Source organism: Ochlerotatus camptorhynchus, unplaced genomic scaffold, assembly GCF_037179485.1.
Source record: "Ochlerotatus camptorhynchus isolate MF236.1 unplaced genomic scaffold, CSIRO-AGI_Acam_v1.1 ptg000363l, whole genome shotgun sequence".
NCBI lineage: Eukaryota > Metazoa > Arthropoda > Insecta > Diptera > Culicidae > Ochlerotatus > Ochlerotatus camptorhynchus.
This window is the reverse complement of record NW_027040851.1, coordinates 955,504-983,326: the sequence shown is the minus strand read 5'-3', so window position 1 is coordinate 983,326 and position 27,823 is coordinate 955,504. Positions and strand designations below refer to the sequence as shown.

General features: G+C 42.7%; 6 protein-coding genes across 7 annotated transcripts in view; 4 read left to right on the top strand and 2 right to left on the bottom strand.

The window, feature by feature from the left end:
* LOC135709727 (transcriptional regulator ATRX-like) overlaps positions 1 to 27,823 on the top strand; it is a 92,593-nt gene that overhangs the window by 4,319 nt on the left and 60,451 nt on the right. The gene's annotated exons all lie outside the window — the stretch shown is intronic.
* On the top strand, positions 1,956 to 8,489 carry LOC135709741 (oocyte zinc finger protein XlCOF6-like). 2 transcript variants are annotated; one of them, XM_065232122.1, is made up of 5 exons: positions 1,956 to 2,084; positions 2,141 to 3,524; positions 3,592 to 3,675; positions 7,998 to 8,081; positions 8,148 to 8,486. In XM_065232122.1, the coding sequence occupies exons 1-5, from the start codon at positions 1,971 to 1,973 to the stop codon at positions 8,450 to 8,452; spliced, it is 1,971 nt and encodes a 656-aa protein (XP_065088194.1). In that variant the 5' UTR covers positions 1,956 to 1,970; the 3' UTR covers positions 8,453 to 8,486. The 2 variants fall into 2 exon arrangements, with proteins under 2 accessions (XP_065088194.1, XP_065088193.1); XM_065232121.1 differs by lacking the exons at positions 1,956 to 2,084; positions 2,141 to 3,524; positions 3,592 to 3,675 and adding exons at positions 6,019 to 7,659; positions 7,736 to 7,797 and having other exon boundaries at positions 8,148 to 8,489.
* On the bottom strand, positions 9,030 to 10,617 carry LOC135709752 (replication initiator 1-like). The gene is made up of 2 exons (XM_065232135.1): positions 10,369 to 10,617; positions 9,030 to 10,300 (listed from the first exon to the last, which is right to left on the bottom strand). Exons 1-2 carry the CDS (start codon positions 10,513 to 10,515, stop codon positions 9,104 to 9,106), a joined length of 1,344 nt encoding a protein of 447 aa, XP_065088207.1. The 5' UTR covers positions 10,516 to 10,617; the 3' UTR covers positions 9,030 to 9,103.
* On the top strand, positions 11,764 to 25,487 carry LOC135709736 (zinc finger protein Xfin-like). The gene is made up of 3 exons (XM_065232114.1): positions 11,764 to 11,907; positions 11,979 to 14,534; positions 25,001 to 25,487. The coding sequence occupies exons 1-3, from the start codon at positions 11,779 to 11,781 to the stop codon at positions 25,466 to 25,468; spliced, it is 3,153 nt and encodes a 1,050-aa protein (XP_065088186.1). The 5' UTR covers positions 11,764 to 11,778; the 3' UTR covers positions 25,469 to 25,487.
* Positions 17,513 to 18,838, top strand: LOC135709758 (uncharacterized). Its single transcript, XM_065232143.1, has one exon. The coding sequence runs from the start codon at positions 17,573 to 17,575 to the stop codon at positions 18,836 to 18,838; it is 1,266 nt and encodes a 421-aa protein (XP_065088215.1). The 5' UTR covers positions 17,513 to 17,572.
* LOC135709770 (uncharacterized) overlaps positions 25,607 to 27,823 on the bottom strand; it is a 69,506-nt gene continuing 67,289 nt past the window's right edge. Inside the window, exons 7-10 of the mRNA XM_065232154.1 lie at positions 27,358 to 27,781; positions 26,347 to 26,817; positions 26,110 to 26,280; positions 25,607 to 26,037 (exon numbers count right to left, since the gene is read on the bottom strand). Coding sequence (XP_065088226.1) covers positions 25,701 to 26,037; positions 26,110 to 26,280; positions 26,347 to 26,817; positions 27,358 to 27,781 — 1,403 coding nt within the window. The 3' untranslated portion in view covers positions 25,607 to 25,700. The remainder of the gene's footprint in view (positions 26,038 to 26,109; positions 26,281 to 26,346; positions 26,818 to 27,357; positions 27,782 to 27,823) is intronic.

The window sequence follows — 27,823 nt, the reverse complement described above, 5'->3', positions numbered from 1 at the left end:
GTTATCGAAATTACAATCGTTTTCTCTACAATCGACACGTGAGACGCACGGAAGCGAACCTTCGCACGAATCCGAAAAGTTTTTGGTCGTTTGTCAACTCAAAACGGAAGGAATCCGGATTGCCTTGTTCCATGTTTCTCGGGAATGACTCGGCTAATAGTGAAAGAGAAAAATGCGACTTGTTTGCTCGTCATTTCAAGCAAGTGTTCAACGATTTCTCCGCTTCGCCAACACAAGTGCTGGATGCTGCTGTTGGGATGCCACGTGATGTGTTTAGTTTCGTTATTCCGCGCATTTCAGAAGACATGGTGATAGCCGCAACACGCAGACTGAAGCTATCGTTCGCCTCCGGACCTGACGGCATTCCGTCATCAGTTCTAAAACGTTGTGTAGCCAATCTCTGCCTTCCACTTGCGAGGCTATTTAATCTCTCGGCACAGCAATGTGAGTTCCCCTGCCGCTGGAAACTTTCTTATCTGTTCCCAGTGCACAAAAAAGGCGATAAACGGAATGTCATAAATTATCGTGGAATCACCTCCCTGTGTGCCTGCTCAAAACTGTTCGAGATTATCATAAATGGTGCTCTGTTCGTACGCTGCAAAAATTATATCGATACAGAACAACACGGTTTCTACCCGAAGCGCTCCGTGTACACGAACCTGGTGCAGTTCACTTCTAACTGTCTGCGATGCATGGATTTAGGATGGCAAGTCGATACTGCGTATATGGATCTAAAAGCTGCATTTGACACGGTGGACCATAATATCCTGCTGGCCAAGCTGGAGATACTTGGCATCTCGTCAACTGCTGTGGATTGGTTCAGATCTTACTTGGTGAATCGCTACGTACATGTCAAGATTGGCGCGTCGGAATCGGATGTTTTCTCAAACAACTCGGGAGTCCCGCAAGGCAGTAACCTAGGACCACTACTATTTTCGATCTTTTTAAACGATGTCGCCTTGCTGATACCATTTGGATGCCGCGTTTTCTATGCAGACGATACGAAAATCTACCAAATTATTAAAAGCCTCTCGGACTGCTGGGATCTCCAGAATATGTTAGGTATTTTTGCTGACTGGTGCTCAAGAAATTTGATGAGTCTAAGCATAGAAAAATGTAACATTATTTCATATCACCGAAAAATTGAACCAATCATGTTTGACTATGTTCTCTACGGACGCTGTCTTGCTCGTGTAGAGCACATAAAGGATCTCGGCGTTACCTTGGACTGCAGACTCACTTTCAGAATCCACTACAATGACATCATCTCCAGAGCTAATCGACAATTGGGCTTTATTTTCAAAATTGCCGACGAGTTTCGTGACCCGCTATGTCTCAGGTCACTTTACTGCTCGCTTGTGCGATCCTTATTGGAGTCAAGTTCAGTTGTTTGGTGCCCTTTCCATGCTAGCTGGATCACTAGAATTGAATCCGTTCAACGCAAGTTTGTGAGATATGCTCTTCGTTTCCTCAACTGGCGTGACCCAACGAACTTGCCACCGTACGAGGAGCGTTGCCGTCTCCTGGGAATCGAGCCATTAGAGGTGAGACGGACGGTCGCTCAAGCTATGTTCGCCGGAAAGCTGCTTACAGGTGACATTGACTGCCCAACACTGCTGTCACAACTAAATATGTATGCCCCTGAGAGGTCTCTTCGTCAACGCGACTTTCTGTTTTTGGAACCACGGAGCCGGAATTATACACAACACGAGCCAATTCGAGCAATCAGCCGGCAATTCAATAACTTTTTTTATATGTTCGACTTCAATGTATCAGCTGACGTGTTTCGTCATCGGCTACTTGGCCTTTTCCGTACCGTTGACCGTAACTATTTAGTTTAAGTTTTATTCATTTAGACAGTATTTGTCAGTTGAATTTTTCAATAAACAATAAACAACAATAAACAATAAACAATATAAATTATCTTGAGAGGATTCATTCAATCATATTCCAGCCCTCTACAGAATACGATGGATATTTGCCGCATATGTATGCTTAATGAAGACACAAACTTCATTTCAATATTTTCGTCTATCGGCAACATTAGCATTGCAACCACAATAATCTCGAGTTGCTCCGTTCAGGTATGGCTTTGATTTATACAAAATACTCTTATCTCATGTTAACCTTTTATCCGTAGCTCTCAAAAGATGATGGTCTTCCGAGTCAAATCTGCGAATCCTGTGCTCAAGATGTGCAAATGGTACACGCTTTCATTGATAAGGTTCGAACTTCTGATTGCAAATTGCGCGAAATTAAGAATGAAAAAAGTGAAAAAATGGCATTCGAGGTGATTGTTGTTAAAACGGAATCGATAGATGAAGATCAATGCGTCAACAGTAACGGCGATGCAGAACAAAACCCCGTCGAATTTAAATCCGAGGAGGAATCAGAAGATGACAAGCTCAGCACTATTAGAGCACGTGTCAAAAAGGCCCAGCTGAAAAAGAAAAAGGAAAATGAGTCACCAAAAAAATCCAATAGAAAACGGAAATCAAAAGCTAAAGTCGAGACTGATGATGAGTTTGATGAAGACAATGATAACGACGTTCTGGATGAAAAAGAACTTGAAATGTTTGAATCTATCAAGTTACCAGAAATCAACTATGTATGCTGTGGTTGCTATCAATATTTTGAAACTTCTGAAGAGCTCGAAATGCATATTGAGGTGCATAAGAAGTTTTCCGTTAAGAGAACTGACACAATACATTGTGAAATATGCAAACGAAGATTCAACAAGCCCAAAGCCTTAGATAGCCATTCGAAGAAGTTTAAAACAGTAACAAAAATATACGAATGCCTCAAGTGCAAAGCCCGATTCATCAGTGCTGTCAGCAGGCGACGGCATGCCCATAGACACCCTACAACTATAGAAGATAAAATGAAGAAGGAGTACGGTGCAATCCTGTGTTGTGTTCAGGGTTGCACAAAATCTTTCGCTTCTGAAGAATTGCTCGTAAAACACAGTCAAGAAACTCATAAGTTGTATAAACTTACTTACAAGGCAGAAGATGCTACACAAAAATCAGCTGAGTGTCCAGTTTGTTTCAAAAGATTTGCCTCCGAAATATTGCTTCGCAGGCACAGGAAACGCAATTCGAAACCTATGGACCACCAGTGTGCGATCTGCGGTCTGAAGTTCCGTACAAAGGATGTTCTGACCTTCCACGAGATGAACCACGCTGAACAGAAGCCATTCCAGTGCGAAATTTGTAAGAAGTACTTCTCGAGTAACAACGCATTGAAGGTGCACCAACGATATCATTCTAATGAAAAGCCTTTCGTATGTGTGACCTGTGGTGCTGGGTTCTACCAGATGGCTCAACTGGTAACCCACGAGTACGACCACGGTAATACACCACTACCGTTCCAGTGTGAGGTTTGTGATAAATATTTTAAAATGAAAAGCGGTCTTATCAATCACATGCGCATGCACACCGGCGAACGACCATTCCCCTGTAGGCACTGTTCGATGTCATTCTCGAACCATACCACTCGGCACAGGCATGAAATGAACCACACCGGTTAGTGAAAGTTGTCATGATAGTGAAGATAAACAATAATTCTCCAATGCTTCTCCATACGATTCAGGTAACAAACCATTCAAATGCACTTATTGTGATCAAAAGTTTACAATCAAGCGGCTGCAGTTGGAACACGAATGCAAACATACTGGTGAGTTTTTGACAATTTTTGTTGTTTTTCACTCAAGCGCAAACAATAGTTTAAAAAAATGTGATCACTGGAATTCTATAGGATAGTTCATATAGATTTTTTTTGTAAATTCATTTATTTATCAAGGCTCAAATGCGGAAGCTTTACGGAGCCGAAATTTCTTTTTACTTTTTACAATGCTTCTTAACACTAGAGTTAGTACAAGAGGTGTCCGAATACTCACGACTTATTCGAGGTTATGGGCTACAATATATTAACAGGTAGGGAAGGGATCAAGGAAAAGGTACACAAAGATGCGATTGATATGTTTATCTCCGCCGCCGTTGAATGGCTGTTCCCTCGCCAACATAAAGGTCAGAGCCCTGGTCATCAACTGAGAGAAGGTCGAACGGGTTATTACAGATGGAGTAACTGATCCTAGGATTTCCGCGAAGGAACGCATCGGGCGAGCCTTCAATCTGCTGGAGCTTTTCTCCCTGCTGTTTGTACTTTGCACAATCAGCGAGTGCATGCGGGATTTCCAAACAATATGGATATTTTGGGGTGGCACGACAAGAACCCTCCGAATGTTTCTCCCCACATATATCACAGCGTGGCTTGTTGCCACAGAAGGCTGAAAATATCTAGTTTTAAAAAACTACCTCATCAGTAAATTCCCTAGTCCAGGGGGTAAGCTACTCTGCCACCTTGTGTTTGTGCTTATTGTGTTTCATGTGTGTTTTTGTGTGTCGGAAGGTTTTTCTGGGTGTTTCATCGTATGGACGGAGTTGTCAAAACTTCAACAGAAAAAATAAATTTACTGGCAACCATATCCTCAATCATAACATAACGCTGAAAATTACAGACGCCCTGTGATTACTTTGCTGTTGTTTGTTTAAAGAAATAGCACAACCTGCGGGAGGATTATTTGGAGCTAAAATGACCGCAGCCCAGAGCACCGGATATCAGAGTAAGACATGGAAAGGAGCGCGAGCTATACCACTGACTTGCTGCGTTAGAATCAGTAATAGAATTCCATAAGCGTTTCGCAACTGTAGAGATCCAATGTTAATCAGCAGCGGCTACCGTTCTGGGTAACTTGTCCGAAAATTAGTTCTTGACACGGGCATTGGTCCTCTCGCTGTAAGAGGAAGACGAATGTATACGTGCCACCCGAGAAGAAGGATCAAGCAAAGGGTGCATTTGTAATTAATTTGAGGGGCCGTGATTGCTTTTCTTTAAATCATAAAACTTAAAAATAAAGTTACAAGTCTCAGAATTATTATAACTATAGGCTCTTTTTATGCACCATCAATGTAGAGTGCGCTAGCCGATTTTGAGAGGAAATGTCATCCAATCCATTTGTTTACATCATGATGACGATTTTAAAAACCCAAAATAATATACATTTCATTGTTCAACTTGAACATTTTCATCGGGAGTGGTCTTATTTTTCGATTATCTACAGATCTGAACTGATTTGCAGCTGAAATAAACACACATTAAAAATCCGGAAGATCATAACCGCTGAAACAATTTTATAAATCTTAATTTTTCTCATCAAAAATATATGGAACTACCAGCCGGATCACTGCAAACCCGATACAGAAAACAAAATATTCCACGTGGATGATAATTTCAAGCACCTGCGGTGGATAAATTAATCAGGGAAGGTATAAATATTTCCCTCTTCCTATGCTTCACGGTGAAAATTTCCACCCTCATCACTCTTTTGAGGGTTACTCTATTCATCGCCAGAAGCTGAAACAATCGCTTAGTTTCTATTGGATTCGCCTATTCCATGTCCGAGATCTTGATTTTAAGTCCCAGAATTATGAAAAGGCAGGTGTATTTATGTATTAAATTTCGTCCGTTTTTTTTTTAACTGGAACATAGTCTTGGAAATTTGTTGATCCGTGATCATATTTTTTCCAAGTCTCAGAACCTTGAAAATCCTTCACAATTTGTCTATACTATATTCCCTAATAATAATTGTATGGTTAATTTGCTTAACGACGTGTTCTGGGTATCATCAAAACCATTTGTGGAATAGTTCAATGATTTGGGTTATCGTTCGTTTATGGTTATTTTTTATTAGGGTTGCAATTTTGTCATTTTGTCCAAGTCCCAGAATTTATTTATTTATTTGAATTTGGGATATTAATTTGCCTGAACTATATATAGTTTTCTCTGAGTGCATGAACAATTTCAGTTGAGACAACCTTGCCTGTATCGAGTAAACCATGACAACGCCAAAGAAATTCGTGAGTTTGACATTTCAACAAAAATAACAAACATTTTTTGATTTCACTCAGAAAAAAGTTTTTCCGCGATTTCAATACGGTTTTTGAGTAAAATTATTCAGTTTTTGGTGAAAGTTGTATCCAAAATGAATATCTGTCGTGTTTGTATGCAAAACGGTGAACAATCCACCGGTGGTGGGCTGATTCCGATATTTTCCAAATTGGAAGATGCTTTCATTGCCAATGTCATAGTGGAGTGCACTTCGATACAGATTCTGGAGGACGACGGACTTCCGACGTCGATCTGCCAGACATGTGTTGACGATTTGAAGAATTTTATCGAATTCATCAGAAAGGCAAGGGAGTCGGATAGAAAGCTGAGAAAAATGTTCAAGTCTGAAAGCGGTAGGAGGGCGGCTGAGGTGAGTGAGACAGGCGAAGAAGACAAGAACTGGAACCCTGCACTGGAGATGTCTGTGTACACGGATAATCTTATGGAGGTCAAGGAGGAATTAGACTCCGATGAAGAGGAGGACGAAGAGAAGGTTGACGATCATCAAAAGGAAGACAGTGAACCAGATGGAGATGAAGATTTCATAGCGGATGAAAATGACAGCGACTGGAAAGGACAGGAATCGGAGGAAGAGGAAGAAAAGCCGGTGAGAAAAAGAAGCCGAAGGAAAAGGATTCAAGACACAGATGAAAGCGATTATGATTCGGATGTTGAGATCAAGAAACCCAAAAGGGGAAGGAAACCCGGGCGAAAGGTTTCTAAGAAAGTCGACGAGGAAGATGAAGATTACGGAAGTGACGATGTTCTGGATGAGAAGGAACTGGCCACATTTAATGTCATTGATATTGAACATGGTCAATTGCTGTGTTGTTCTTGTCTGCAGATCTTCAATAACTCGGAAGATCTTAAGATTCACCGGGAGAAACATGTCAAGAGGCGTCGAGTGAACATGTCCAAGACTAACATTTGCCAGATTTGCTACAGAAGATATTCAACGCCATATGCCTTGAAGTTGCACTATCGACGCATGAAAGAAGCAACGAAGGTTTATGGATGCACAAAATGTCCATCTAGGTTCATAGATCAAAAGCGTCGACGGCATCACGCTCACAATCATCCTCGAGAGAAGGAAATCATTCCTTCCAAAGTAATAGTTGCTCCCATTCCTGTAGTTGTGCAGGAAGAATACGGAAGGATCTGCTGTGCCCAAGCTTGTTATCAATCGTTTGAAACAGAGGAACTCCTGCTTGCTCACGCTCACTCGGCTCACAAAATGAACAAGGTTGAACAGTCCCTGGACGAAAATAAGGACAAACCCATCGAATGTCTTGTCTGTTTCAAACGATTTTACGACGAAATATCCCTGCAGCGGCATCAGCATAGAAACTACAAACCTCTTAGCCACCAGTGTTCCGTTTGTGGTCTGAAAGTACGTGGTGGAGAAGCATTAGCCACCCACGAACGGTCCCATCGCAATGAGAAACCATTTGAGTGTGAAGTCTGTCATAAGAATTTTACCAGCAAGGGCAGTTTAAAAGCACACATGATGGTACACAGTGGAGAGAAGCCATTCGTTTGTACCACCTGTGGGTGGAGTTTCCGCCGGAAACGAAACCTCCAGGTGCACGTACTTTCCCATTCGGATAATCAACCGTTCCAGTGTGAAGTGTGCCAGAAGGCATTCAAGTCGAAGGTTCACCTGCAGTATCACATGAGAACGCACACAGGCGAGAAACCGTACCCATGCCGGTAAGAAGAGAGAAGGCGGATTCCAATCGCGGTTAGTTGATGGTATAGCTAATGTTTTATCATGCCTTCATTACAGCTACTGCGACAAAGCATTCGCTGATCACACTAACAGACAACGACATGAGATGTCTCATACCGGTAGGTCTCTCTTAGAACATTTTTGCCGGCAACCCTATTCAAATTGACAAAATAATCCATAGAAAACTGCTATTTTATGGATCATGCTTAAGTTTTTATACGCAAAAGTAAGGGGCTGGGAGGTCGTTTGAACCAATGTATACATTCAAAACAATAAACGAACGACCAATAATCTTTCAAAAATATTTGTTTCATTACAGGTATCAAACCGTACAAGTGCACCTTCTGTGATAAGACGTTCATTCGTAAGCGATTCCAGGTGGATCATGAAAGCAGTCACACAGGTTAGTGTCTGGTTGTTTCGACAAGCGAAGCATTCTTAAACTAATGATCCTCTCAAACATCAACAGGAGTCAAACCGTACCGCTGTGACATGTGTAATCGAAGCTTCAGTCAAAAGTCTGGCTTACGTCGGCACCTGGAGTCTCACCCGCTGGCACCAGAAAATGCAATAGCACTGGCTGCACCTTCACCAATGCCAGCTCAGGCATCGACTCACATGGTGGTGGGCGTAGATTCATCAATGTCGCCACCGCCGGTTCCAATGGCCCCGATGAACACTATGGGTGATCATCCGGGACCTAGCAGTAGTAGTGGCAGTAGCTACTTTCAACATCCACAAAATGTAAGCGCTGATTTGCATTCCAATGTTTAGAACACGGGAATTAAGCGTGTAATAACATTTGGAATTAGACATTTGTAGATTAGATCTGACACATAGAGGTTTGATAGAACAAAAAAGAATTCCGGATAAAATCCGACGGCGTCGGTGGTTGGGTGGTATGCGTGCTCAATCACAGCGTTGGGATTTTCTGAGGCGAAAAATCTCTGTTCACGTCTTCGTACGAAAGGGAATAAAACCGATATGTAGGGTACATATGAATTTGCCTCTGTAGCGTCGGTGATTGGCATTTACGTGGCTGAACAGGTACCGAGGAAAAAAAAGTAGAGCATACTATAGTTATTGCATACATTATAAATGCGGGAACGCTTTTACATTAAATCATTTTAATATCTTCCGCGCACTTATTCCTTGATAGACACCAAAACGATACACCGTAAAAGCGCACTTTTATAATCGATTCAGCACTTTTCAAGAGTTCAGTTTCGAATGCAAAATACAAAAATGGGATCGGAAACATCATTTTACAAGGTATGTTGGTTGTCATCGTCTATAATTTAAAAACGATTGGATTTCGGATGTTAAAATGTAAGTAGGTAATATCTGTTTACTCTAGCTATTCAAATGGTAGAATGTCATGTTAATGTTTAAATCATTAACTGAAAACTAGCAGAGGGCTTCATTTCAATCATTTAAAATGTAGACATCACCGTCTTCATCATCGTCCTCGGGTTCTTCCTTCATCATTGGATGTCCCACATATGCTGCTTCGTCAGCGGTGGTCAACTGGACTGGGTTCAGGAATGAGGGGTAACAATTAGGCAAATGTTTTTCGTACGCCGGTCCACCGAAGAAAATGTGCATGCAGGTGTTACATGAGTACACCTTTTTCCGGTTAAACTTCTGATGCAGTCCCAGGAGACTCTTCTTCTTGAATCGGCGCCAGCAGTGTTGACACATAAATGGCTTACTCTGCATGTATACGGTAGCAGTCGGATTGTACCGCAACCGATGCTCTTCCGTACAGTGGACTTCCAAATCGCTACGATTCATAAACATGTGATTACAAGCGCAACACCGATGCCACGTGAACTCAATGATGCTGAACCGATCGGTACGTTCGGTGAACCGATACTGCGAGGGTCTGAGGTCGCATAGCCGCAGATCAGGCGACAACTCACAGTAGCCCGAAATGTACGGATCAGCGTTGGAATCGGCTAACGACTGCACATTGCTTACAAGTAAATGCTGCTCCGGATCGGGATCAAAAATGCTGTGTCCCATGGGTGGTTGATCTTCATCTGCATACAATTCTTTCTCCAGCTCAAACTCTTCGCGACTATGCTCGGTCCGCAGGTGGCTAAACAAGGTGTGCTTCTTTTCGAATATCAAATAACACTCTCGACAGCAGAACACGTTACTTTGCATTTCCTGGCGGTGATAATGCAGTGCATCTGCATATGGAAAACGGGAAAAGCATATCGGACACTGATGAGCCGTGACACCCGATTGATTCTTTCGGTGTACACTGAAAGAGTGTGATTGAAGCTCTTCAGATGAACCAAATGCCTGCCGACATCCACAACAGCGACGCGCAATGAAGATCAGCTCCATATAGTAGAAACGATCCAACGCTAGATGATAGAAGGAGGGATCATAGTTATGAAGATAAACGGCATGGCTTTTATTGCCGGAAGCTTGCAGCTGCTGTTGTTGGGAAGAGCTGCTATTCTCGGAAGCAGTGACCACTTCCGGATTGCACTGTTTTCTCAGTAAGTCGTCTGATTCCATACAAAGCTTTCGAAAACGATACGAAGCCTTCAATTGTTCCAAGCACTCAACGCAAATGTCCTGCGGCATGTTGGTATCCTTTGCAGAAACCTACAATTTTAATTCGAAAAAAATAATCTTTTACCCTACACTAGCAACCAAAACTTAATGTCTCTTACCGAAATGCTTCCCACGAACTCCAGCATAGATGCGATTGGTTCTACTGCGTCTTCTATTTCCTGCTTGAAAAACAAAGACACAAAACTAGGGGCAGCGTCGTTTTTGCTTTTACGGCATACGCGACAAATACTGTTCTCGGAGGACATTGTAGCCAGTGATTGTTATGTCACAAATTCAATAATTATACAGTGATAAAATTGTCGCTGGAAATAATTATGATCGAATCGTGAAAAGTTGGAAGAAGTTGTTTACGCTGAAGCCGCAACTGACTGATGATTTTGTGAATTTGTTGATCAATATGGAAGTGATGCCATTAAATGGGAATTTTGATAAATAAAGAGCTAATTTGGCGCATTTTTATGCTAGTCGTGTTTCACTTCCTCTGCGCACGTAACTGACATTGAGAACCAATGAGTACAGAGAGATGTGAAGCAGATCGTGAAATTTGTTGTTTAGGCTGTGAACCATTTGCCGAGTTAAATTTAACTCGTGGTTAAAAGTGACATTTCGAAAGTTATTTTCTATGTTCGAAAATCCCCGTGCTGTCGATCGACCGGTTTTCGAGCCACGGTTGTCAAAATTTAACTTCTTGTCTGTCAGAAATAACCATGCTCGGATAGCAGGGTTAATCGATAACTTTTCATCTGTCAAATTTTAACCAAAAGTTAAAATAATCCACCAAATGGTTCAGAGCCTTAGGCTGTGAACCATTTGCCGAGTTAAATTTAACTCGTGGTTAAAAGTGACATTTCGAAAGTTATTTTCTATGTTCGAAAATCCCCGTGCTGTCGATCGACCGGTTTTCGAGCCACGGTTGTCAAAATTTAACTTCTTGTCTGTCAGAAATAACCATGCTCGGATAGCAGGGTTAATCGATAACTTTTCATCTGTCAAATTTTAACCAAAAGTTAAAATTATCCACCAAATGGTTCAGAGCCTTAGTAAACCAAAAAATCAACGTAAACACAAGTAGTGACGTCACTAATTGCTTGTATCGTACAGGGGTTTTATTCACACAACTTAACCGATTGCTTCACCTCGGTAATCCATCTCATTGATTGAGAACAGGTATATAACAATATGAAACTAGCCGGCTTGGTTGTTCTTTTGCATTTTAAAGGAACTGTGAGTTGACGTCACACTCACTGTTACATAAACACAGCGGGAAATGGAAAAGACGACAAATTCACATTGCCAGACCTGTTCTCTTTGACATAGTGCAACCGCGACCACCGCGACAGACAACAGAAAGTAAACAATCACCAGCTTGACACCAAACGAACAAAAAAAAACTGCATTTTCTCATTTTCCTCGGTGTAACAAATCCTCATTCATTAATATTGCGTACTTTGGTAAGCATTCAATAATTAACATTTCTCACTGCAACTACAACTACAGCTCTATTAGTGATGAATATCCGACGAGCGAAGATCTGTCGGATTTGTCGAGCACCGGACAACGACGACCTGATCTCGGTACAACTGATCCAAGAAAGCGTCACCATCGCGCGGATGGTTGAGGGCCTGACCGGAATCGAGGTACCTACTTGCAACAGATCAGTAATGGGGTTTTATTACAGACGGTGATTTTTTTTTTTTTTTCTTACCAGGTGATGGCTGATAGAAATCTTCCGCAAAACATTTGCCTTCAGTGTCTGGAACGATTACGTAGTGCATATCAGCTTCGTCAGCAATGCATCGAGTCGGATCTGTTGTTGAGGAGGGAGATCTACCCGGATCGCGATCGCTTGGAAGCAGACAAGGATGAACCGAAAGGCATGGTGAAATTAGAAATTGAAGCATTGGACGAGAATGTAACCGAAGCGGCGGAGGAGGAGGAGGTTGAAGAGAACACAGCTAAGGAAGATGAACGCCATGAAATGTTGATTGTGAATGATGTGGAATCGAATGAAAGAATTGATTTGAAAATAATATTGGAAGACGTAGAGGTGGAGCCAGCAGAAGAACTGACAATAGAACACGAGGATAGTAAAATAGCAGCAGCACAGGAATTGATAGACATCTTAGCTCCAGAAGAGGAGAGGAACGACGGAAAGCCCGGGATGATGTACTTGAAGCACTACGCTGAAACGGATTATGAAGTTTTGTTTCAAAGCGATCACTACGAGCAGATTAAGTTTATCGCAGCTGGATGCTGTGGTTGCTCTGAACGGTTTCAGGATACAAAAGATCTGCTGGAGCATGGTCTGTTGGTGCATCAAAAGGATAGAAAATGTGGTAAGAAACCTCTTCATGAATGTCCCATATGCTTCAGACAGTTTTCCAAAACAGAAGCCGTTGTGCTTCATCGTAGTCACATCGATACCGACCGTTATCACTGTCGAGAATGCGATATACTACTCGACAACAGACGACGAATGTTGCAGCATCTAGAAAGAAGTCATGCCATCGTTGTAGATAATGATGAAGGGGAAGAGTATAGTGAGGAGGAAACAACCCATGCTGGTGGACACACTCCAAGCTTAACACTCACAGCGTATGGTAAAAATCAATACAGGTTGATTGGTACGGATAAAGATTACGATTTGGTAGAGTTCACATGGTTTCGATGTTGTGGTTGCGAAGATATGTTTGAAACTCGAGAAGATTTCGAAGCGCATTCGAAGCAACTGCATTTACCGGAACGAGTTGAACAGGACGAACAGAAGCTATATGAATGTAGCATCTGTTACGAACGTTTTGATAAGAAAGCATCGCTTACGTTCCATCGAAATAGACCCAATAAGCGACGCTTAGTTTGCCGGGTTTGCGAAGGAATTTTCAAAGGTGAGAGCTATCTGCGCAAACATATGGTCCACTATCATGGAATCTCGTTAGGGAGCACCGACTGTCTTCAATCGGTATCGGTTGAAAACATGGAAGTCGATAATGACGAAAAAGTGGCGAACTTAAGTGATACTTACAGCATACACGAAATTGAATATATCGAAGATCTCCCGGAGGAGCTAACCGGTTTTCAAGATCCAACTGATGATGACGAAATAGATTCTGGAGACGATGAAGACGAGGACACTCAAATGAAGGGAATAAGCAAATACGCAGCCACTAGGCAGCGCAAACAAATGGCATTCATCCCGGGTAATTTCATCCGTGTCATCGCAGAGCACGATGGGTACAATATTGTCGAAATAACGAAAGAGCGTTGCTGTTGTTGTCTCAAATTCTTCGATTCGTTGGACGAGATAAACCAGCATATGGAAGAGCATCAGGCCGAATCCTTGGCTGAAGAACTTCCTCCTTCCAAAAGGTTGATTCGATATGAATGTGAGTATTGTTTGAAAAAGTTCGATATCGCTATGATTTTTGTCATTCACAAACGGATTCGCGAGCAGAAACAATTTTACCAGTGTCGGTTGTGTGATTTCGTGATCGATTCCGAATCACGGCTGAAAAATCACATGCTCTATAACGACCAGCATGCTAAGTTTTTCAACCTGATTCGGGAGGATGTCAGCGACCGGTACGATACCGTAAAGCTCCCCGGCTTGCGGTGCTGTGGTTGTGGATCATACTTCGAAGATGAAAGTGCTTTGGCTGACCATTCGCGAAAGGAGCATCCTCGAGATCGAAAGAAGGATTTCGTGAAGCGGAAACAAGTTTGTTCGATCTGCGATAGACGATTCAACAATGTTGGTGAAGTGGCCACGCATCAGCAGAAGAAAGGGTCAACGATTCGTTACTATTGCAAACTTTGCGACTTTGAGTCCCCCAGCGAAGCACGGATGCTAAAACATCTGTACAGTTCAATTCACAACGAATCACTTCCATCGATCGAGGTGAAGCAAGTCGAAGTCGGTTATCGAAAACCAGGTTCGATACGGTACTGCTGCTTCGGAGAGTGCTGCCTCCCGTTCCATGACATCGGTAAGCTACAGGAACATGTCGAAGAGGTCCACCGGCGGGAAAGGGAAGCCAACATTGGTACGGCGGAAGGGGAGAGTTCCACGAATCGGTGGCAGTGCGATTGCTGCTACCGGATGTTTCGGACAGTAACGATTCTCAAACAGCATCAATTTGCCCATCGGGTACCGAAGAGCTTTGTCTGTGCGGTCTGTGGAGAAGCTAAACCAAATAAGACGGCGCTGACGACGCACGAGATGAAACATACCGGAAAAAGGCCCTTTGCCTGCAGTCTGTGTGATAAGGTAAGATCGATCGTTCGAGATAGATTTTAAATTTAAACATTTATTGGGATAACATAATTATCCAAAACGAGATATCCCTTAGGGTAATGGACAACCTCTCATTAGGACAGGATCTAGTGTATGTATTCGTCGGTTGTCTGCAAAGCTCTCTGCATCTTTCCAAAGTCTTCTTAAAAGCTCTGAAGTTCGCATATCATCTCTTAAGCACTTTAAAGGTCTTCATAGCTTCTTCTTCAGTAGATTTGTATTTAGCCGAGAAGCTATGCTCAAGTTTCCGTCACAAACACGAAAAGAGCAATAATTCCAAACTTTCAATGAAAAAATCTCATTGGTGGTTCACCACGGACCCTACTCTATCAATTGCTCAAAGTAAAATCAAGTTTCATCAACTATGTGAAAATTTATTAACGAAAGAGCAATTTGTGTAAAAAATGACCATGCCAACCCTGCATGTGATTACAATTTCCTGCACGTAATCATTAAATTTAGTTTCTGATTTTCGTGCCATCAAAAATTCGAAATAGTAAGGCAAACTAACTAACCAAACTAGCATTCATTTTTGGATTCTATCAACTTTCTTAAAAGATTTAGGGTAAAATGTCTCTAGAGTTGTCAATCAGATGAACTTGTACCTAGCTAGGGGTGTGACTCTCAAGATTTTTTAAGCTAAAAATACAGTCCAAGACGAACATCCTTTTTCTAAGTGTGTGCATCCCTCACAAGCGTTCACAAGATTGTGCAAGACGTTGCAAAAATTTGCGAGCGCTTGTGCATCCCTCACCCTACTTACGAAAAAGGATATTTCGTAACGGGAAATAATTGAAATTAATATCGGGAAAAATGCGGGAATTTCAAAAAAGGAAATTCAGTGGCAACCTAGTTGTTCAGATGAATAAGGCAGACCAGCAGCGTATCGTAGCGCTCCGCTGGTGGAATGAAGATAAGAAGAAGGCAGTCAAAGCCCGGCGCAAGGCACTTCTACGTGTAAAGCGGCTCCCCATCGGACACCACGACAGAGAGGAGGATCTTTGTCACTATCGTGAACTACACAACCAATGCCGACAAGAAATCCGTGATGCCAAGCGATCCTGCTGGATGGAGTTCCTGGAAGGGATGATCGCATCGCAATCCTCGGTCGATCTCTGGCAACGAATCAACGCCCTTAGTGGAAGACGACGCACGACACCACTTCACGTTCAGGTTAATGGTTCCACGGTTTCCGATCCTGAAACGGTAGCTGATGAACTTCGCCGAGCTCGCAACTATTGACAAGTATGACAACAAGTTCAAGCAGAAAACCAAGCCATCGACCGCATCCATCGCAGACTTAATAGTACCCCCCGACACCGCCAGTGCCGGTATAAACCAAGCTTTCTCTTGGCAGGAACTGCAGCATGCCCTTCGCGGCAGCAACGGGAAGTCGGCGGGACCCGACGAAATCGGATATCCTCTACTCAAGAGGCTACCGGTACCAGGACTGCTATGGATGCTAGACCTCTTCAACAAGCTCTGGCTCACTAACGGGTACCCAGCAGTATGCAAGGAAAGCTTGGTAGTTCCAATCCCGAAAGCCGGGGTAGTCACCCGTGAATTCAGCATGTTCCGTATCGAAGACCACAGCACGCTTTCCGACAAGGTTTCGGAACCTATTTCGCAACCCTAGAGGAAGTTCTCAAGAACGCCTACGACAGTGTTCTGCACACCGAGATAGTATCGCTCGGCATATCAAAGGCCTTCAACAGAACGTGGACGCCCCTCGTCCTTAAGCAACTAATCGACTGGGGTCTTAACGGACCCATCGTTCACTTCATCCAGAACTTCTTGTCCAACCGCTCATTCCGAGTCGCAGTCGGCAACACCAAATCCCGGCTTTTCCCCGAGGAAATGGGTGTCCCACAAGGATCGGTTATCGCCGTTACACTGTTCCTCGTGACGATGAACGGAGTCTTCCGTCAACTACCGAAGAACATATGTGTTCGTCTACGCCAACGACATCCTCATCATCACCACCGGACCCACGCCAGTACGTACAAGGATGAGAGCCCAAGCGGCAGTCTCCGCCGTCGTCAGGTGGGCCCACTCAGTAGGCTTTGAATTATCAGCCTCTAAAAGCATCAGGTGCCATGTCTGCCCTTCTCGACACAGAATTAGCGGACTACCGATCAAAATCGACGTGCAGTGCATACCGCTGAAGAAGACCATCCGGGTTCTGGGAGTTCTCGTTGACCGTTTCCTCAACTTTGAACAGCAGTTCAGTGCAGTCAAGAAAAATTTCCGCAGCCGAGTGAATCTCATCCGGATCATTTCCCGACAGAATAGATCGAACAACAGCAGCATCCGTTTTCACGTGGCGAGTGCATTTATCGACAGTCGCCTTCTATACGGGTTGGAGATGACTATAGTCGGTGTATAATGAGTCAGTTGAAGTCGCATCACGGCTTTCGAAAGATTCCCTTTATTTTCACTTGGCAACAGAGGACTTCTACATCAACTTCAAATGACTTCTAGCGAGAAAAAAAAAATAGCGGTCGTAGTAAATCATTATATCAGTGATTTAAACAAATTATCTTAACCAAAATAGTAGAAATTCTCATAAGTGATCATTACCAAACGTATCCCATGACAATTTATTGCTCACTGCGTGTTTATGATCATTTCTCGATTATATTTTATATTTTATTGCAATACCTTTCGTGCATCTTTCATAGCATCGTAATGTTTGTTTACTTTGCACGATAGGTAGCCGGTTTGACAGTTCAATAGGTATACTTGGCTTCACTCTTGGCGTGACTCATTATACCATTACGGAAAAAGTTTCGAGCGTGACAACACGTGTTTTTTCAAGTATTTGCGGATAATTTACGGATTTCGATTCAAGTGTTGAGAAATTGACAGACGTTTATTTTTGGAAGTAATTGTTTTACTGCGGAAGTGCTAAATAGAGTCGGAGAAGAGATTTGTTGAAAAGAGATTTGGGGGAAAAGGTGTACAAAAGCGGTACCGCCATATTGGAGGACGCCATGACATAACCTCATAAAATGGCAGATCCAACAAAGAAAAGCCCGGATCCTCCCGGGAAAAAGTATGAGATATGTGAATATAACCACACCGACAATGCCCCATATCGGATTATTGCCGAACTCGAAGATGACCAAGGAACCTGCAAAATTAAGAAACTGACGCTAGGAAAGATACTTTCCGCAACAGCACAATACAAAAACAATGTCACCAACATGAGACCCCTGGGACAAAAGAAAGTGTTGATTTTTGTTAAGAATTTTGAAGTGGCCAACAGAATGCAGAAAGACGAGAAGTTGAAGGAACAAAACTACAAGCTGTATGTTCCCAGAAGCTTCATTTCAGTCACTGGAGTTGTGGCTGGAGTGCCTACCGATATGACCGTAAAGGAAATCAAGGAAAACATGCAATGTCTAGTTCCAATCTTGGATGTCAATCGGCTTCACCGCTTCGTCGACAATGTAAAGACTGCTAGCAACAGGATCAGTGTTACTTTCAGAACAAGTAAGCTGCCAGAGGAGGTCAAGCTTTACTGCTGCCTTAACAAGGTGATGGCGTTCATTAACAAACCGGTTATCTGTCACAACTGTCTCCGATACGGACACAAGACAGACTCTTGCCGATCGAAAAAGCGATGCACGGTGTGTGCACTTCAACATGAAGGAATGGACAGTGGAGACTGTCCAAACCCAAAGAAGTGTATGTACTGCAAGAAGGCACACAGAACAACGGACAGTGAATGTTCAGAATGGTCAAGGCAAAGGAACATCAAAACCATCATGTCCAAGACGAACTTGACATACATGGAGGCGCGGGAACTCAATCCAGTGTTGACCCAAAATCGATACGAAATACTCGAAAACGTGGAAGAATTCCCGACACCCGCAGACAGTTTCGCTGATATGGTTGCAGGCAACTTCAAGACTAAGAATCCACATCAGTATCGAAAGGAGAGGAACAAGCGAACACTACAACAGGAGGATGTCAACATCGCGGATAAAGTTCAAGTATTTGCTGACAAGAAGAAGAAGACGGATCAGGAAGGAGAGAGAAATGGCGTAGCTCTATTTAACAAGTATCGGGTGACGGACTTCGACCGCTGGGCTCAGAAATTCGAACAACTTCGTCAACAGAACATAACTCAACAGCTCGGTGCAACCGGAATGGACGTAGCAGAATCAAATAATAAAACAATCAACAAGTGTAACATGCCCAGCAGCTCCCAAACAGGAAAGCTGATGGGTTGGCCGGACTTCATACACGAAACGGATAATGTGAAACCGTGAGTAGTAACGTAATGATCAACGAACTTAGAATATTCCAATGTAACATACAAAGTTTACAAAAAAATAAGGAAGAACTATCTAGAATTCTCATACAAGATCAATATCATGTAGCGTTAATATCAGAAACATGGAGTAAAAAGGAACTGGAAGATACAAAGTACAAAATATCTAACTTTTATACGTATTTAGACTCTAGATCAGACGGAAAAGGTGGTGTAGCCATCATTATCAACAACAAACATAAATCAAGAGAAATATCAGTCCCCACTTTCGATAAAATACAGTGCTTAGCTAGACAAATAGTATCTTTAGACCTAGTAGTAGTATCTATTTACATTGCTCCTAATGTAAACAATACAGACCTCAAAGCGAGCTTAAGGCAAATATATGACAGGATCAAGTGCTACCGTAAAGTTTTCGTTGGCGGAGACTTCAACGCACACCACTTTACATGGGATAAGCGAATTTCGGATATCAAGGGTGCCATAGTAATGGATGTAATCAACGAATCAAATTTCCTATTACTTAATAAAGGAGACCCTACTTTTGTTCCGGCGGAGATGAATAAGCGATCAACGACCATAGACTTGGCTATGGCAACGTCAGCTTTATATCAGGATTTGGAGATGAATGTTTTGGATCACGGGATAGGAGGCAGTAGACATCTTGCATTGGTAACCACACTGCATGGAGTGCCAGACAAACCAAATCGACATTTCATCAACAAAAAGAAAATCCATGAGCAACTTAGGAATTTGGATACGAACGAAATAGGAAACCTGAAAGACCTGCAAAAGAAAGTAAAAACAATAGTTAAAAACTCGAAACAGAAGAATAAATACAACCCAAAGTTCTGGTGGAACGAGGAGGTTGAATCAGCTTGGAAGGTCAAAAACGAAGCCCGAACTCGCTACAATAAAACGAGTGGCATTACGGAGCTATTAGAATTCAAAAGGGCAGAATGTTTATTCAACAAGGTGAGAGAACGGTCCAGAACAGAAAAAATCAATGAATTCGTAAAATCTATAGATCCTTCCACACCATCTAAACTTCTATGGAGTGACATTAGAAGACTTACAGGCAGACAGAAAAACAGAACAGGTAATGTTTTGATTCATGAGGATAGGAGTTTAGCAATACAGTTCATGGATAAGCATTTTCCACTAGAGGACGGGATCGATACAGAGTACAGTCAGTACTCAACAGATCGCGACATCATCAACAGCGAAAAATGGAACTACTTTTTGGAAAAAAAAGAAGAAAGCTTCTGCTCCAGGTCACGACGGAATATCTTATGATATTCTGAAACAAATTCCTAATGCAATACAGGATACAATAATTCGGGAATTGAACGGGATATGGCGAACGGGCAGAATACCCGCAGAGTTGAAAACAATATCTATAGTGGCTATACCCAAGTCAGGCAAAAATCCGGAAACTTTGGAAGGTACTCGACCGCTATCAATGCTAAGCTGCCTAATCAAAACACTGAATGCGGCCGTACTGACGGAATACCAAGAGTTCTTGGACAAAAATCAACTATTACCGACACTGTCTTTCGGATTTCGAAAGAAGTTATCCACAAATACATGTCACATTTGTAGATTTGTCTAATGCTTTCAACATGGTTAAAATTGATACGTTGGAACAATTACTTATCGAGCAAAGAACTCCCCAAGAATTTTCAAACTACTTCATTGCTTTCTTAAGAGAACGAAGACTACAACTACAAGTAGGTAGCGAGATCATTACAAGAACTGTTAGTAACGGTCTTCCCCAAGGAGACATACTATCTCCTACATTGTTCAACGTATATACCGCAAATCTTCACTACATTAGAATTGATGGCGTGATCCTGGTGCAGTACGCGGACGATTTCGCGATACTATTAGAAGGAAAAAATATTACAGATGTTCAGAAGAAAGCACAGGAATTTGTAACACAATTTGAAGAAAAAGCAAAGCAATTAAATTTTGTTATTAACACCGATAAAACCAAAGCTATGGTTTTTCAAGCAAACGATAAAACTCTAGACGTAAAAATTAACGGTAAAAACATTGAAACAGTCAACACATATAAATACTTAGGTATTACTCTTGACAAATCACTTCGATTTCGAACTCACATTCGCGACCTGAAACGACGCACTATAGACAGACTCAACATGATCAAAGTGATCAGTAGTGCTCGCGGAGGAGGACACCCGAGTACCCTGGGACTGGTTTTCAACGGGATTGTAAGAAACTTCGTAGAATATGGTTCTGGAATCTACGGAATTGCCAGCAAGAGCAACCTTGAAGCTCTGAAAGTCGTTAACAACCAATGCCTTCGAAAAATTACAGGCTGCACGAAGAGCACACCGTTGAATACTCTACATGCAATAGCTGCACAGGAACCTCCAGAGTCCAGGAGAATATACATCATCGGAAAGGATTTAGTTAAACAATGCCACAATGGATCTGTGGTATGGAATCAACTAGAAAATTCGCCACAGAAATATACGGAAGGCTCCAATAATTTTACGTTCATAGACAAATTACTAGAAGAACACAGACCTATTTTCAATTTACTATCACGATCAGTGAGAAGCACAGATGCAAGGAACTACGTAGCTATCGAAACTAATTTGCACGACGGAAGTTGGAGAAAAAAAGTAACATCAGAAGTTGTCCTTAGACAGCTCACACTAGGATTGATTCACGGGAAGTACGCTGGACGTCAAATTATTTACACTGATGCTTCCAAGTATCAGGATACATGCGGCATAGGTGTATTCCATGAAAGAGGACATTTCCGACTATCATTGAAGTTACAAAATCCAGTTTGCATCATGTCAGCAGAAATTGAGGCTATATACGTTGCTCTTCAATACATTACACGCAATCAGCTACAGGATACAATTATAATGACTGATTCTAAGTCTGGTTGCCAATTTATCCAGAATGAACAATAAGCTAATTATTAGCTCGAGAGCGTCATGAAACCGTGGAGAATATACTTCGTATGGCGTCAACATCGCGAACCAGCATCCAATGGATCCCTGGACATGTGAAGATTGCAGGCAACGAGATAGCGGATCAACTGGCGAAAGCAGCAATTATACAGGACACAACAGCTAAAAACAACATTTTCACCCACGACGCGATTAATTACTTCCAACAGGTTGCTGAGATCCGTTCTCAAGAATGGTATGTGAACTACACGGCGGAGCTAGGAAAAGGGCGAAAATACTTCGCATTACAAAATACAATCCCAGAAAAGCCATGGCACCACGGACTGGCTTTAGAAAACAGTGAAGTTCGCACTTTAAATAGGATTTTTTCGGGACACGATTACTCTAGATATGGTCTATATAAGATACACATTGAAAGCGATTGTCTATGCGACATCTGCGATGAAATAGAAGATGCTAAGCACTTAATTCTGTTCTGCATCAAATACGTAATTTCAAGAGAAAAATATGAACTAGATAGATTTAATACATTGGAAGAAATTTATGCTACGAAAGATGTAATTATTCTAAGAAACGTCACACGGTTCCTCAAAGAAATCAACAAGAAAATTTAAGCAAGGTATAACATCATCACCGAGGTGAGCTGAGCGTCACAGTTGCCTGTGGGGGCTGTCAGAAATGACAACTGCGAAGAGGAAAAGTCCACGAGACTGGAAAGAAAATAAGCTGGCGATATAGCGGTTCTTGCTGTGCCAAACGGAGTGGTGTTTCCAAACACCAAAACAGAGAAAAGAAGAAGAAGAAGAAGACTCATTATACACCGACTCTAGAGATGACCTGCATCGCAACGGATAAGCTTTTGGCTACGTTAGCACCAGTCTACAACACCTACGTCCGGATTGTCTCTGGCTTGCTGTCATCCACGCCCGCTGATGCTGCATGCATCGACGCAGGCATCCTACCTTTCCACTTCCGTATAACCGCAGCTATCGCAACCAAAGCCGCTGCTTTCATCTCGAAGACATCCGGAAATCAAGGGATCTTCCTCCTCGACGAGGGGAACAGACTCCTCCGCACGGCTGCCAACGAAGATCTCCCCCCAGTGGCCAGGGTCCACTGGCATGGAGACAAATGAAAAGGACTGTAGCTGAAATGTTAGGAGAAAAATACCCCACGCACACTCACCGATACACGGACGGATCTCGCTCTCGGGCTGGGGTCGGTATCGGTATAGCCGGAAAGATCACACCAACCTTTCTAAAACTGCTGCCATCTTCATCGCTGCTACAACGCTCTCCATCCGACCGATCCTAGTCCTCACGGGTTCGCACAGCGTCATACAAGCCCTGACATCCGAGGCCCCGACTCATCCCTGGGTACAAGCGACCATGAAGTCCGCGCCACCAAACACGGTATTCTGCTGGGTTCCGGGGCACTGCGGAATACCAGGCAACTCGGAAGCTGACTTTCTGGGTGGGGCAGGACCATCTGCCCCACGCTATACTAACGGAGTACCGCTACACGATGTCAAGCGCTGGATCGTGAGCAAAGTACGGGAATCTTGGGACGCTGAGTGGGCTCAAAACCGCTCCCTCTTCATCAGACGGATCAAAGGGACGACGAGGAAATGGACAGAACAGTTGAACCAGCGGGATCAGAAGATAGCGTCGCGTTTGAGGACCGGTCACACCAAGATCTCGCACAATTTCGGTGGAACGCCGTTCCACAGGACTTGCGTCGGTTGTAGAACTCCAGCCTCAATCGAGCGCATTCTATGCGTATGCCCTCAGTATCAGAACCTGCGGGGATTCCACGGGCTTCCAAATAGCATACGCGACATGCTAGGTGATGATCCCTCCACACTGGCAGCAGTAATGCGTTTTTTAAAGAATGCTGCATTGTATTTTAAAGTTTAGTCTTTTTTAATTCCTTTCGGCTGTTGGGACATCTCTGCCTGGTGACACGCTCCCGGTTCCCCCCGGTGTGGAGCTCTGTCTTATTCAGATTTTAATGTTGTGTCTTTAATATGTTGTGTAAATGTACGATCGAGCCAGGAACCAATTTTTGGTTGAAGTAAACACTGTAAAAAACTACAATGTTGGGGATCCTCCTTCTGAGGCCCCACCTTTCATGGACGAGATGAATTAGCCTACGGCTAAAAATCTCAAAAATAAAGTCTAAAAAAAGATGAATAAGGATGAATAAGGATGGTGGATTCAGTTCAGGATTTCGTCACCAAGTGGCCCTACTGTGTGATTGGGCACCCTCGAAGGTATGTGACTTGCTGTATTTGCTGTCCAGATGGACTTATTGGATGTTGTGAACAGTTAAATTCAAAATTCTCTTACAGAAGGTTTAGTGTGTCTTTTAAATTATAAATAATTATGGAATTAAAAAATAACGTTTGTCTGCTTTCATTTCATTGGCTGTTTTGGGTCATCCGTTACTTGTGAAATGGTGACTACACAAATGTAACGTTTTTCATTGGCGTGTCAATGTCTTCCGATAAATGCAACTTTCATGGCAAACTTCCACGAGAGCAAGGTGGACACAAAATTATAAAAGTTATGAAAATGATATCATGATGTTTGCAAATTAAAATAAAACACTTTGTCTTGTGTTATAGGGGTTAGGTTAGATATTGTGAGTATAATTTTTTTTTACTATGAGACAATTAAATTGAGTTTTTGATTAATTGAACGTTCATTATTGTATAGATTTTTAGTTGAACACAGTAAAAATGCACACTGAAAGTCAACTAACTTAACTGAGTTTCAGTTGAAATACACTGATCTGTCCTAAATTCTGCAACATCAAAATGTTATATGCTGTCAGTACATTTCAATTAGGTAGCACAGGACAAGTATTACTAAAAGACACTGAAGAAGTCTGCCAATTGTAGAAGAAAATACGCGTATTTGTCAAGGAAAAGCAATTAATGTAATGGAAATTACTACTTCTGCTCTCTTTCTTGATTAATCTGTTACCAAAAGTTGCGTGCACATGTTGAAACTTTGAATGAAATGGGAACTGAAATTCTTTTTTGGATAGCAGCGTAATTTCAAAACCTTCAATTGAAATTTTGTTGATTTGAGAGCTAAATTTATATGTAACTATGATTAAACGCAGTACCAAAAACAATCTCGTAGTCTTACGTCAACAATGCGGTCGTGCGTCGAACATAATCCTTACCTCTTTTTTTTTTGTAGCGCTTCACATCTCGAACCATCCTGAACTCCCACATGAAGTGCCACTTTCCCAAGCAGTACCAATGTACCGAATGTGGGGAAAAATTTGCACGTGGTGAAAATCTCAAACGCCACATCCGCCATCGCCACTCGGAGGCCACCTTCTGCTGCAGCTACTGTCCCCGGAAGTTGAAAACACGCGAAGCGCAGATCCTGCATGAACGCTCCCACACTGGGGAGAAACCGTTCCAGTGTCGTACGGACGGCTGCGACAAGCGATACGCCAGCATTACCGACCGACGACGGCATGAGATGGCCAGCCACACGGGCGAACGGCCTCACAAGTGCACCTTCTGTGCCGCATCATTCGTTCGGAAACGTCAACTGACGATTCACGAACGGAAACACACTGGAGAGCGACCATTCGCCTGCGATCGATGCGGAAAGGGTTTCATCGACACGCCGCTGCTGAAAAAACACACGTGTTGAACAGTAGCTTCGGACGTAAATTCGATTTTGAAATTGTATTTTTATTTATTTTGAATAAAACTACATATAATATAAAAAAAGACTATGCTAAAATTACAAATTTGTATCACTTCTTTTTGATTGGGTTCCTTAAAATAATTTGGTAACAGCAGTCAGAATGTAATATTAGAGACGGCTTTGTATACTAGACCCTCTTTAGGTATTATATAGAGCTCAATAAGAAAGCCTCTGTCTAATAATAGTTAGCGATATCGTCGTATTCTGATTCATCATCGTATTCGTAGTCGTCGCCTTCGTCATCATCGTCATCATCTTCGTCGTCGTCGTCGTCGTCGCAATCAGCCAACTCTTGCTGAACCCGCTTTAAATCGACCTGCAGTGGCCGAACGGTGACCTTGACCATCAACATATCATTGGCGTCATGCACAAATCCGTACTTGTCCAAATCGTTCCAGCGTACACCAAAGTTGAACAGATTTCTCTGGTTGATTTGAATGTTTCTTTTAGCGTAGTGCAGTCGCTTCTCCCTGCAGGGAGTAGGGTGGGTCAGAATGATCGTTATTTCGTAGCTGTAAAGTAACAAAAGATGTAGTGTTTCGATCGATTTTAATTTTAGACACAGACGGATCGGCCGCACATACATGCCAGGAAGCCCATTATCCAAAATCAATAAGAATTCAGTAAAATCGTGTTTTGCGTGTACTCCAATTTGCCAGACTGACTCCAACTGATCGGTGTATTCCTCGAAAGCTTCATCTTGCAGATTAACTTCTCTATAATTGTAGATGCAGTACATGAAGATGTCGCAATTTCTGTATTTAAGAAAATGTCGTAAGTTAATCATTCCAATTATAGACCCAATGCAGCCACCGTAATACCCTTTCATCGTTACCAGTTGTTGTGCATGCTTGTGAAGCAGTCGTTGCTGTAGTAAAACCTTTGCCCTGTAGCTGGCCGGACGTACGGTGTACCGAAACTTAAGGTTCACGTTTCCTTTAGGCAGCAAGCTGTTTACCAAAAACATATCTTTGCCAGCCATTGTTTCAGTGTCAGCTTCGGTTAGGATTAAATATGCCCTTGGAGCGAAGTTCGTCAGTTCCAGCATTATTTCGAAGAATCCAGGCTCTCCATGAAGCATCTCCACATAAACGTCCATCATCGGTGATTCCTGTTGGTTATCTCCTTTTGGTGAGACTCTCAATCGCCACATGAATCCCATTTCGTCTACAATTCTTTCCGAATAAACCCACGGCAATCGACACTGGTGAACATTCCTCAGGGTAAACGTACCCTGGACAGCCGGTGGAAGTCCTTGGATTGGCTCTTGTCTACCGACTGATATTACCTTCCTATCGAGAAAATATGGTTATTAGGGTGGTCAAAATGTAGATTTTGGTTAACCCCGCAAATATGTCAACCTGCACTAAATTGGCCACACAAGTATTGCTTCCCACATTACATTGGCTCGATTACCGATCAGACCGCTGGATACTTGTGTCGTTCACTCGTTTTCCTTCAAATGCTCTTACAATTCCCACTAAAGATTATGACAGGACCTCAGAAGTTGAGTCAATCTAATGATTTCACATTAGAAAGATATAATGCTGCGCAACCGCTACGGGTGCACCATATACCGTACGGTGCAACCATACGCTGTATGGCAAAACTACAACGAACAAACCGACCGCAGCATGTATGGGCACATAAGAACCCACTGAGCCAACCACCGGCACGTCCGCAATTGAGGCCCCTGATTCTTCTCCCAAAATTTGAGTTCATCTGCAGATGCTCAGCTGCATCTGCAAAAAATGCTTCCCTCCTAGGCGTTTTATTTTCCTTAAACAGTAACCTGGTACCAACCCTGGATAAACTGAAAAGTTTTGACTCACGTTTCTCCAACAAAATCCATAATATGCGAATTGACCGCAGGAGCACTACTTCCTCCGGGCATAGCAGCAGCGCCCGAAGGCGAGCTGATAGCATCGTTCAAGCTGAGCCGGGCCATATCAATGTTGATGTCGTCCAATGTTTCAAAACAGCGCAGCTTGATCAGTTGTTCCAACCGAAGTGATGCACGGCATTTCCTACACTTGTTGCGTCCTTTCCTACCGGTGGTCAGCTGCCGGTAAACACACATATAACAATACATCTCCGAACAGGTCTGACAAATGTGGGTATTCTTCGGAAACTTGCTGCAAATGCCGCAGCGCAAATTTGTAACCAACTGCTGCAGGGCCACTTCGGCGGGTTTGACCACCGTCGGATCGATAGCACTAGTGTTTGCCATTCGGCCGAATGTTGGATTAACAATTATAATAAAAATTTAATGTTCACTGATTGTTTATGACGGAGGAA

Excerpts from the sequence above, each read along its gene's own strand:
- LOC135709758 (XM_065232143.1), top strand. The coding sequence starts at position 17,573 with ATGGCAGATCCAACAAAGAAAAGCCCGGATCCTCCCGGGAAAAAGTAT.
- LOC135709736 (XM_065232114.1), top strand. The coding sequence starts at position 11,779 with ATGAATATCCGACGAGCGAAGATCTGTCGGATTTGTCGAGCACCGGAC. Across the intron at positions 11,908-11,978 it reads AGGGCCTGACCGGAATCGAG|GTGATGGCTGATAGAAATCT; the intron begins GTACCTACTTGC and ends TTTTCTTACCAG. Across the intron at positions 14,535-25,000 it reads CCTGCAGTCTGTGTGATAAG|CGCTTCACATCTCGAACCAT; the intron begins GTAAGATCGATC and ends TTTTTTTTGTAG.
- LOC135709741 (XM_065232121.1), top strand. The coding sequence starts at position 6,044 with ATGAATATCTGTCGTGTTTGTATGCAAAACGGTGAACAATCCACCGGT. Across the intron at positions 7,660-7,735 it reads GAGAAACCGTACCCATGCCG|CTACTGCGACAAAGCATTCG; the intron begins GTAAGAAGAGAG and ends CCTTCATTACAG. Across the intron at positions 7,798-7,997 it reads ACATGAGATGTCTCATACCG|GTATCAAACCGTACAAGTGC; the intron begins GTAGGTCTCTCT and ends GTTTCATTACAG.
- LOC135709752 (XM_065232135.1), bottom strand. The coding sequence starts at position 10,515 with ATGTCCTCCGAGAACAGTATTTGTCGCGTATGCCGTAAAAGCAAAAAC. Across the intron at positions 10,301-10,368 it reads AGTTCGTGGGAAGCATTTCG|GTTTCTGCAAAGGATACCAA; the intron begins GTAAGAGACATT and ends TTAAAATTGTAG.